General features: G+C 40.1%; 1 protein-coding gene and 1 long non-coding RNA gene across 25 annotated transcripts in view; one reads left to right on the top strand and one right to left on the bottom strand.

Annotated features, from left to right (window-relative positions):
• The window catches only part of LOC107052000, a 34,056-nt gene that overhangs the window by 19,098 nt on the left and 3,220 nt on the right, over nucleotides 1-11,738 (top strand). Inside the window, exon 3 of one of the 2 annotated variants that reach the window (XR_005855499.2) lies at nucleotides 9,367-9,419. This is a non-coding gene — a long non-coding RNA (uncharacterized LOC107052000). Of the gene's footprint in view, nucleotides 1-9,366; nucleotides 9,767-11,738 lie in introns of those variants that run through there. The other variant, XR_005855494.2, reaches the window with a different exon arrangement.
• Nucleotides 6,835-11,738, bottom strand: part of RBBP8 (RB binding protein 8, endonuclease) — a 38,215-nt gene continuing 33,311 nt past the window's right edge. For all 23 annotated transcript variants that reach the window (XM_015277972.4, XM_046938209.1, XM_015277973.4 and 20 more), the window contains 2 exons: nucleotides 9,764-9,905; nucleotides 6,835-7,562 (listed from right to left, as the gene is read on the bottom strand). In XM_015277972.4, coding sequence (XP_015133458.2) covers nucleotides 7,465-7,562; nucleotides 9,764-9,905 — 240 coding nt within the window. In that variant the 3' untranslated portion in view covers nucleotides 6,835-7,464. The remainder of the gene's footprint in view (nucleotides 7,563-9,763; nucleotides 9,906-11,738) is intronic.

Raw genomic sequence — 11,738 nt, 5'->3', positions numbered from 1 at the left:
GGCTTGACATGTTTCTCTGTTACAGAACAAGAGAGAAGGAGAGGGAAGAATGGCTAAAAGCCTAATCTTCGTTTCTTTTTATATCTGTTTTTCTTCTTACATGTCAAATTATTAGGACTGAATTTCAAGAGTTCTCTTGCTTTGTCTGAATGATTTGCTAAGCAGTTAACAATTCATTACTAATTAATAGATAGCATTTGGCAAGCCAGAGAGCTGAAAAGTATTAATTCAATTGATACCCAGCAAGCACCACGCATGCAAAGAGCAGAGTGATTTCAGAGAGAACTGTCACAATGAATTTGAATTTTTTGCCCTCTAATCTGACAGCAATTATATAAATTTAATTCCATCAGCACAGAGTGAAATACTTCAGCAAGTTTAATATTTGAAACCCATTCCTTTTAGATGTTACTTCGTGGAAAATGCTGCCTTTTTGTCCCAAAGTAGCATGCCGATACCATTTGAGACGCTGGATGTTTCCCTGGAATGGAAATAGTCGACCACATTTCTGGTTGGCAAGGATCAGTGTCTTGGTTCCAATGATACCCATCCTTACACGTGCGATGGAGTACTTTCGCAAACCGACTGAGGTAAAAGAAGATCTGAATTAAAATAATTGCCTCTGCTAGGACATCTGCTCAACATTAAAAGAATAGCAACTCATTATCTGATGCGCGTTATCCGAGATAACGTTAGCAGGTTTTTTGTTTTATGCTTCTTTTCAACTGCAACTCGAATTCCCAAGCTCTCCCAAATGGTGAGTCACTAGGAATGTCATTTCAAAGACTGTATTTAATCTCTTCATCTTTTCCCACAACTGGTTTACCCAAGGGCACAAGTGAAGCACACATAGCAGATTCCCAAAGGTCCCAAAATCATGATTTCCTTCCTATCCAGCCTTATTTTCCCTCACTTTATTTAAAACCATTCTAAAAAGACTCACTGAGTTGGTAATTTTAACTGTGAGGTAATGGATGGCTTTTATTGCCGCAGAAATGTTATCTGATCTGAATTTTGTCATCCCTGCTGCTTCTTGCAAACATCCAACCCCCAGCACTGCCTCCTGGCTGTTCCTACTGTCCTTTGAGTACAGGTGTATAAAGTTCTTCCCCAGCACCACATCATTTTTAAGGCCTCCTCCCTGTGAACCCGTTGGCTAAGTGCAGGCAGTATGAAGTAAGGTATTAACTCACTGAGGATAAGTTCATTCAAAGCAGTTATTCGAGTTGGTGCTGAATTTTAAGCATAAAACCAAACCAAACCAAACCAAAAATTTGATTTCTATTCCTAAGTTTAAAGTCCTTTGTAAAAACAACAGGGACGCTTCCTGAGAACTACTCATAAATAAGAAAAAGGGGATCTGTATTTCCACACTGTGTTAGAAGTGGTATCCATTCTTGTACAGTAGTTGAAATGAACTAGTCTGTTTCATCACCGCATTAAACTGCTCAGCCTCGTTTGTGGCTCCAGCTGGAAGGCCAACAAAATCCTTCCAAGGGCACACAGTCTCCAGCCACCCTTCTCGTGGTTCCTGCCAGCAGGGCTGTCTCCCACTTGTCACAGCGCGAGACAGAGCTGTGCTTCCACCCTTGCAGGCGCTCCATGCCTCTCTTGGCAGTGGTTGGGTCCTGCCGCTGGGATGTAGACACGCGGGGCGCCCTGTCCCTGGACACACATAGGGTTGGGCTGGATGAGGCTCTGAGTACCCTGACGTAGCTGTAGGCGTCCCTATTCATTGCAGGGGAGCTGGACGAGATGGCCTTTAAGGGTCCTTTCCAACTCAGACAATTCTATGATTCTATGCTGCACCTGAACAGAGTGCCCAGGGAGGCCGATGTCTTGCCATGTGCAAATTCCAATGATATTCTAGAGGAGAGGCAAACCTCCCGTACTAAAGAGTGGGAGAAAGAAGACGCAATTACAACTCAGGAAAAATGTATCAAAATGACTATCAAGGGAAGATTTATCCGTATGGGTAGCACCCATCATTTCAAACTTAATGGTCAGATGTATTTTTATGCCATATCCTTGATCTAAGACACAGCACCCAGGAAACTGTAAAGTTTAACCCAGGCTGTGCTGACACTGCACTTCACAACCTGTAATGTAATTCACAGATGTCACTGTTTATTTACTGTGTCTACAGAACATCATTCTTCCATGTACTGGAGGCATACAGGAACACAAACTGACCTCCAAGACTGCAAGCAAAGCACAAACTTGTGAGAAAAATGCTTGACATCTCAGGTTTTATCTAATGAAACTAATCTAATGAAGTGCCAGAGGAGGTGCAGACTGGATTTTAGGAACAACTTCTTCTCAGAAAGAGCGGTACTGCAGTGGCCCAGGCTGCCCAGGGAGGCGGTGCAGTCACTGCCCCTGGAGGTGTTCAAGAACTGTGTGGGTGTGGCACTGAGGGACGCGGTCAATGGGCATGGTGGGGATGGGTTGGTGATTAGAGTAGGTGATCTTAGTGGTCGTTTCCAGCCTTCATGATTCTATTGGCTTGGTCCATCCTTTGCTGAGTGGAGCTTTGTGCTTACATCTGTGCAGGGACCAACACAAAGACTGATGTGCTCAGACTGAGCAGTCTTTCTGCACCAACATGTGGAAGAGACCAGCAGTAGTTCTTTCTTCAAAATTTTCCACAGCTGATTTATTTAAGCACAGCAAAGCCCTTGCTTTGAGGATCGAGATGACAAGACTAGGCTGATTTTAGCGTGGATTGTTTCTAAACGAAGAGTCCACTGATAGCCTGGTATCAACAACGAGCACCTCACTGATCTCTTCTTCTCCTTCTGCTCTTCCTCCATCTGTATTCTTGTTCTCTTGTACTGTTACTTGACAGAATTCTTTGTTAATCAGCAGACAGACATTGTCTTCCTTCTGATTCATTAGGGACAAGCCATTCATCCTTTCAATTTCAGAAGAGCGTAGTTCAAAAGCACAAGTAATTAAAAACAACTAATGACCGCGATGATGGCCCTGCAGGCAGTGAAATAGCTTGCCTGTAGACATTTTAACAACACCTCATGCCTGCACTCCAAGCAGCCCTAGAAACAGTTTATGATCCAAGACTTGCTTTTGGGGCTAATATCTGCGGATCAGGCAGACAGCCCTCTGGATGTGCTGAAGTCATCACTTTGCCAGCTTTGTGCTTTTGGGAGTGCCAGTAGGTCATCAGCTTGAAAGCTGTACCATCATTAGGCCTATGCCAGTGTCTTAACATCTCAAATTTAAATACATGCTAGCAGTCATTAGCAACGCAGGGATGATGCTCTGTGCTCCAGTGCTAACAGAAGTTCTGCTGGAACTACTACGTGCTACCTGGGATCTAAATTAAGAGAAGCTGACTTTCAGAAATCACTTCAACCCATTCCAAGGGAGGGTGCCATTCTCGCTGGTTGGCCTTATCACACTGGCTTTTTCAGGATTGCTACTATGACGCTCTTACCAATAGAAGTGAGATGAGGTTAGCCATGTGAACATCAGGCCTTCAGCTCCTCCTAGCCACAGCTAATCAAGTAACATTATATATCCACATTTTCATTTAATTGATGAACAAATCCTAACACTGATTACCATGCTTTCCACCTTATTTCATAAAATGAGAAGGGGGAACATGTACATAAGTCTGAATCCTAAGATGCTATCACAGACCACGTGAGGAAACTAGAAGACAGCTGAGGCTGTGCCAGAAGGTGCAGGTCAGACCCAACAGGCACTGCTACTCTGAGGTTCCCATTTAGATACTTATGCCCACTTTAAGTCAGTCCACTCCTGTCACCTTCACCTCAACCTGAGAGTATTGGCTTCAAGTCAGAAAACATACAAAAACTTAGCTCATGAATGCTGTTTTTAGTCAATCATCCCATTTTCCTCCAGACATGCATCCACTTCACCTTAGCTTTTGTCCGGAGTTTTCTTTCTTCTTCACTACTCACAGACGTGGAGTAAAACAGCACAAGGAACACACAGTCCACACTTCTGACTGCAATCACAAAGTGCTGCCACTGCCATAAAGATGGCCAATGCTACTTCTGAACATAACAAGTTGTGTATGCATGTAACTGAGGTAAGCTGGGATTAGAAACTGCAATTAGAAATTACTGCAAATAGCTGAAGCTGCAATTCTAAAATTAGTAGATGTCAGCTTCTTTTTGGTAAACAAATTGCTCAAATTTCTGGTATTTCTTTAGGAATTTCTCTCTTTGAAAGGGAAAGCATAGCGTATCTCAGCTACTGTTTGTATTCTTGTTTCTAGATGCTGAAATACGTGTTTTGTGTTTTAAGGGCAACTGATGTCTTAAAATACCAGCTAACCAAAGTGGAAATAGTAGTTCTTACATTCTTCTTGAAGTAAACGCAGTGCCTTACTGTCCTCTAGTGGAGTAGCACAATCTTCACAAACACCAATGGACTTTCAAAGAAAAAAAGTTATTAATAAAATATTTGTTTGATTGTACGTGGCTCATTGTTCTGTACCCCAAACCTCTGCAAACTGCCTTTTGTGCTTCAGCTGAAACGCTAATGCTCTTTGAAGTAAATCAAGCTTATTGAACAGCAATCTAAATAGTGGTACATTTCAACAAGCTTTACACCCATATTTCTGCAGACACAGGAGATGTATCGTGTTTTTAGTGATACAACTCTTAAGCTATTGCTAGGCTGGCAAATACAGACCAAGAGATGGGACACACCACATTTTCAAGGGGGACTGGCATTTCAGGTAGTAAGATGCTCTAGTAAATACACTGTGGAATTTTAGCAGTATCAACAGCGTAACTTGAACCTAAGTATAACCATACTGAGGGACACATACCAAGGCACATACTTCCCCTAGGATACTCTTAGTTTCCTGTAAACCAAGCTTAAGGAATGCCTGAGGCAACAGTATTATCTTTAGCACATACCATCCTTGATGACTTTTTTCCCACCTTTCTCTTTTTAACCTGCCCAAACTGCGTGTATCCATAATACACTGCAGCAGTTCCATAGTACCCAACATTCAATTGGATATGCAGGGAAATGCTCCTTTCCACTTGTAATGAAGTCTTTTACCTGATGCCCCTTAAGAATAACCTTTCCTATTTACAGATTCCACACCTCTTGACTTCACTGGCATCTATTACATCCCTTTTTTTGATATCTCCCTTTCAGATACTTTGCAAATTCTGCCCTCTCCCTTTCTTTTCTAGTTATACTGGCATCCCCCTGGACAGCAAATAATTTTGTCAACTTTCTACTTTGCCCTCCATCCCTTCTCAAACACTCACAGTCAGGCTGAATGCAACAGATCCTAGCAGAATTCCGTTATAACTTCCTATCTCCGTGGTGATTTGATACACCTTCAAACAGGGATAATCTATGAGATAACTTTCCCTTTTATATCCTGACAAATTGGATCTGCTAGGAGCTGAACCTTGCTTTGATACTTTCAGTGAGTCTAAAAGACACGTAGAATGACTCATCTTTCAAAGTCACGTTGACTCTGTGTTTATCCATAGCTCTGCAAATCTTGCTCGATAGGTTGTGGTTGTTCTTTTTCTTCCGGTTAAGTTCAGTATTTGCACCAATCCATAAAACTAATCAGGTGGCTGCTCCACTGATCTCCTTGGAGTCTTTAAAAATCCAGTGGCAGAACTGTCACTGTGTACTCCCCAAATAGCAGAACTGCTCAGAAATGACAAGTTCTGTGTTACAGTTAAGAGGTCAGCAGTTTCCTCTGACTTTCGAATCTGTGGGATTACCCCCTAGTCCTGGCAGCCTGCTGACACTCATTCCTTTGCCCTTTTCTACTACCTCACTTCACCACAGCTCCTCTTACTCTTCCTGCAAAGACATTTCCTCAAGCACTTCCATAACGAACATGGGTGCAAAAGATTTTCTCCTTGTCAACTCAAATATTCACACTATAGTTTGATCATTTAACAATGCACTATAAAGCTTGCTCTCTGATACTCCTTAAAGACAAGATTTATAGTTAAGAAACTACTTTCTCATGCAGCCTACTTTACAATAAATTTTACATTGGCTGTGTTAGGCTCCATGTTTGTTGTCTCTTCTTATGCGAGGCTTACAATGTCAACTTGAAAGGTATTTGTGCTAATTACTGCAACAGTTGGTCTCATTTTTATTTTTATGCGTATGCCATAACCTCCCCACCAGCAGAACCTACAGTCACTCCTGTACAACTGCACCTGGAATAACACAGTTCTATCTGCCAAGTACTTAAACATGTATTTTCTTTACATACACACAAACACACACACATCTACATAGACAAACTACACAAATGGAAAGATACACATGTATTTACACACACTGTACTTTATATAATACATGCGTATACATATATATGTATCTTCACTTTAAATGCCTATTAAAAAAATCTCTACTTTCTGTTCTTTTATTTTGGTTTAAGGCATTTAAGTAGTTGCTTATTTTATGATCTCCTCTTAAAGAGATTTCCCATTGGTTGAACCTATTGCTGGCTCTAAACTGCCTGAACGTTTTTATTCTATCCTAAAATGCAATGCAATTCTTATGCATCCTATTCTTAAGTGATCTTCTGCCTGTCCACCTAGGTAAAAATATTACCTGGCCTCCTTCATTCTGTTCTTACCCTCCAAACACAAGTATGGAATTAACGATACTCCCCACTACAAAGAATTAATTTAAAATACCTCTGGAGAATCCTTCATAACCTAGTGGATAGCAGTGGCTGTTGCCTAAGTGAACCCAATGCACAGTTGTCATACAAATTTAGAAGTAACAATGTTTATCTCCCTATCAATAAGTGAGACATTGTAACTTAAAAAAAACAACAACAAAAAAAGAAAAACTGGATATTCTAATTTAAACAGCGAAGAAATGTGGCACTGTACATTTAACACCATCATTTTAAGAAAGAGAAAGACTGTACAGGTTTTTATAGCTCCGAAACTATTAACAGTAGATACCTTTCCAATTTAATACACTTTTATTACAAGTAGATAAAACTTACTTCTAGAAGAAAAGGTTTATATATAAAAATCCAGTGCAAAATGGAAGCACCCTACAAGATCTGCATCTCTGTTCCCACTGACAGGCACTTAGACCTTGCAAGAAGAACTGTGATCTCAGTGACTTCAAAGAAGTTACTCAACAACAAAAAGATTAGATGGGATTTGCTGAAGTTGTAGCAGTTGACTTCAAAGAAAAGAAAAAGACTCATTGTTTGACAGGTGCAAAAAAACAATACAAAATGTATTAAACAATATGAAACAAACATACATTAAATAGTTTGGTTTCCTGGTAGATACTTCAGATTTTCAAATGAATTTTTATAAAATTTACATATTTAACGAAATGATTTATCATTGCGCAAAACAGGTCTCTATTTCAAGTTTATATTAACTATAAATATCTATCTAAGGACAGGAAAGATGCTCTTCAGGTTGGTATGCTTTACTTCCCCATCATTTATGTCTTCTGCTCTTTGCCTTTTGGAGAGAACATTACAGCATAAGGCTGCCGTCTTTTGGGACGTTGGCAGGGCGCGACGTCCTCTTTAATATACCCTTAAAAGAATAAGAACAAATCTGAAGTAATAAATGTAATACAACAATATGCATAGCTTCAGCTTCACTTTCTGCTCACCCTCAAAAAATCTTCTGGTTATTTCCCCCCTCCCTCCCTTGACAAAAAGGTACAGATCCCAAGGTGCTGCATCATTAATGAAAACACTCAGTTGCATGCTGGTGGGTGACTACACAGTAATGCAGTACTGACAGGTAAGACTGAGGAGACGAATGGAGGCTATGAACTGTTCATCTAAATATAAAACTGCATTTCTCGTTATCTTTTCTGCAGAAGATTTTACATAGGAGTAACACAGTACGTTAGTACTGCAAATTCAGTTGTCTGACAAAATTAACTTCTTAAAATGAATTCCAGTCATACACAGGAAAAATTTAGGCACGTGTTTTGTGAGCTTAGAGTACATCCCTTTGTTTTGAGAGTGTTCTCTTTTATTAAAGACTTGTCTAACTGGAAAAAGCCAAACCTACAGATCAAACACACTTTGAACAGCTTTCTGATAAGGAAAGTGCATAGGAAATTTCTATAACATGCTCAACTTCACTACCATTGACAGTAAGCAGGCACTTCATGCAAATCAGTTACAGCATCTGGTTTTTGTCAAACCTTTACTGTTTATCAGCAGTAACATCCGTTGAGGTGAGAGTAGTAGATTCCTACTTCATATCGGAAAACTTTCTATACAATCCTCAGTTATTTAAAAAATCCAATTGGTTCAAGATACCAGGAAGAAATAGAAAATACATCCTACATGCACACCCATCTTCTGATAACTACAGTTGTTCCTCATCACTGGAACCCCTCCTCGTGTTCCTGCTGCACTGTCACTTTTATAAAGGAAGGACAGATCTGAAGTCTGCCTTTCACATGCTATTCAGGACCATTAACAACTGACCAGTTCTTAGCCTAGCAGAACTAGAAGATTGCTGAGAAGCTAATTTAACAGGAGTGCAAGTAGATTCCAAATGAGAAGTAGTAGACAACAACAACAGGATATCTTGATCACTTGATGTTATAAAATGGACACTGCTTAGTCTAGATCAGCTTTCTCCTCAGTTGGAACAGGTAAAAGGCAACCAAGGTTGGAAGAGAAAGGACAATGATTTGTTCATCTTAAAAAGATAATCATCTCAAACCATGGAAGAATTCTCACCACTGTAGAGCCTATCTCATAAACTACGGTATAGAAGGAATGATTTAGCCACAGCCAAGCCATAGGTAGCTGGATACAGAAGGGAGGAAAGAGATAACTCACAAAGGAAGTGATGATTCAGCAGCATTCCTGTGGTACAGGCTAGCTGGACTGAAGGATTCACCATACCATACACAGCAACAGAGACAAATTTATGGGAAGAGAACAAAACATTTTCCTGAAGCCTAATGGCCTGCAAATTTGGTAACTAGCTTAATGTCTCACAGCAGATCTTTAAGAAGGGGGAACCTGACTAAAACCTCAGTGGGAAATCTCACATTTGACTCCCAAGATGTGCAGGGAAACTTACAGTTCTGAATGTTATGCTTGAAATGCACACATTGTTTAGAAGGTCAGCTTCAAATTTATATGAACTTGGCTCAGTACACCTTGATTAAGTGGTACGATTTGCACTAATAGTTATCTTAAGGACCTGAAAAATCAACGCTATTTGTTTTAACAGATTAAGTACAACATGGTGAAGAGAAGTCAGAAAAACAGGTTTTGAGTTTCACTGATAAACAGGGAACATGTATTAAGAACTACCTAAGCACATCTGACCCTCAACTTCTCCACTTTTGTTTTGTTATAAGGAACTCCCAAGATACAGACAAAGGAGATCAGTGGTGCTGCCTTTCTGCCCACAGTGAGTACAATCTCTCAGCCTCTGCCTCTGAAAATGCTGACCCAGTTCCCGCTTTGGTTGACAGACAAGTAGGGTTTCAACTAAGTTCTATGACAACACCAATTACTTCAGCCTTCTCTATCTAGTTTATGAGAAAGTTTTCCTACATTTTCTTCTTCCTAGTAGTACAGCAGCTGCTAAAAAAAAGACAATATTAATTCAAAATAATGGGTACTACTAAGTAAATGGATCTCAGAAAGGCTAGGTGAGAAAGGCTGCATGACAGACTAGAAAGAGCACTTTCTAATGCCCCTTTTTTTTCCTAGAATGGTTTCCTGGATTTATGAGCCATTTTTCACACTAACCTCTTTCCATACAAGTTTGAGTGGAAGGAAATCCAACCTCCCAGAAATTTTCGGGTGTATTCGGTGGAATGTAGCGAAATCTGTGTCTTGAACAGGCAGCTAGCTTCTTTTCTCTCTCCTCTTCTGGAATATCTGCATAATACTGTATGTGAGATAAAAAAAATTCCAAGTTAACAGATTTACATGTATAGAGGAACTGCTTTACACAGTGACATTGTCAATCAGTGTTTATTAACACAGTTATCTAAAAGTAATGGCGAGGATAGCCAAGAGTAAAGATTTGTCATCCAAATGACAAATATCTGGCTGTTATCCTAAAAGTTTACAGAATTTACAGATTAAGCATAGCTTTACAGTGGCACATTTGTTAGCTTTATATCTTTTAGCATACCACAGGTAAAAGGTTTAGCAATGTGTACAATTACTTATGTCAACAGTTTTACTGACTGATTTTGTGAAACTGGCACAGGTGTCAAGGTAGATACGAGTCTCTTCGTAAACAAAAGTTTCAAATTTGCATTTAAAAATAAAAAAAGAAGTAAACATCATGCTACAAAATCCTTCCTGCTTTATTATCTTCAAACTAGGAGCATATAAATAGAGGGCTGGAGCACCTCTGCTATGAGGAAAGGTTGAAGGAAGTGGACTTGTTTAGCATGAAGAGAAGGCTCTGGGGAGACCTCATTGTGGCCTTCCAGCACTTGAAGGGAGCATACAAACAGGAGGGGGAATGGCTGTTTATGAGGGTGGATAGTGATAGGACAGGGGGAATGGTTTTAAACTGAGACAGGAGAGGTTTAGGTTAGATATTAGGAGGAAGTTTTTCACCCAGAGGGTGGTGACGCACTGGAACAGGTTGCCCAAGGAGGCTGTGGATGCCCCATCCCTGGAGGCATTCAAGGCCAGGCTGGATGTGGCTCTGGGCAGCCTGGTCTGGTGGTTGGCGACCCTGCACATAGCAGGGGGGTTGAAAAGGACCACAATGATCTTCTGGTTTCAACCCAGGCCATTCTATGATTCCATGAAATAGCTAGTTTAACATCTCCTAAAACAGCAATTGGGCACTTAGCTATCACAAGGTACTACAGTATTTTCAAAGCTGAAAGCATTATATGATTCAACTGACATGGAAACACTATGTTTGGATTGCACAAGAAGCCTGGACCTCATAAAAGTGGTAAAACAACTGCATCAAAATTATGATTGAAAAAATGCAGAATTAAAACCTCATTAAGTCAGCTGGAAAGTAATCTAGAGTGGGAAACAGGAAAGGAACAGAATACTTCTGTCAGTAGAGATTACATTACTTCCTCTCCATCTACCAGCAGCTTTTCAAAAGATCTACTTATTTAGAACACGAAAGTACACTGATAAATTCCTTTTTTCCTATTAGATAGTAGGCAAAGCATAAAACAGACATAAAAATCTTCCTGTTTCCAAGCTGCTAACAGCAGAACTCCTTTCAGTTCCTGAATCTAGAGAAGTTTAGTTTGCTATTGTCTTAGCCACAGCTCCCTTCAAAGCAAAAAGCTTATGGCCGAGGCCAGAAATCGAGTGGGTATCGACAGTTCAGGGACTGAGACAGATGAAGTGGTCTTCAGAGACCCAGTCTGTCACTCTGTTACAGATGTAGAGACCAATGAAAAAAGAGGAACAGACATCTAGTACATATATCAGTATTCACTGATACAAGTTAAGAAATGACGTGGAGTTAGAGTCCACAAAATTAATTATAAAAACTCTACAGTATCTGTGTGATTATTAGCTGAGTCTTTTTTAAGGATAAGTGGTACACATTATGTTTGTCCTTTAAACAGTTGGAATTTTAGAAAGCAGCCTACTGAAAATCTGCAATGTACTGCATTTTGGTGGAGGGGCTAAACAGATCATGACTGGTAGGGAGTATTTATGTATCAAACTATGACAAATACTGCACAGTTTTGGAGGAACAGAGAACTAAAAAAACCAAATCAAG

The sequence above is a fragment of the Gallus gallus genome, chromosome 2 (assembly GCF_016699485.2).
Source record: "Gallus gallus isolate bGalGal1 chromosome 2, bGalGal1.mat.broiler.GRCg7b, whole genome shotgun sequence".
Classification (NCBI taxonomy): Eukaryota; Metazoa; Chordata; class Aves; order Galliformes; family Phasianidae; genus Gallus; species Gallus gallus.
The sequence above is the reverse complement of the archived record's forward strand: the minus strand, read 5'-3'. Positions and strand labels throughout refer to the sequence as shown.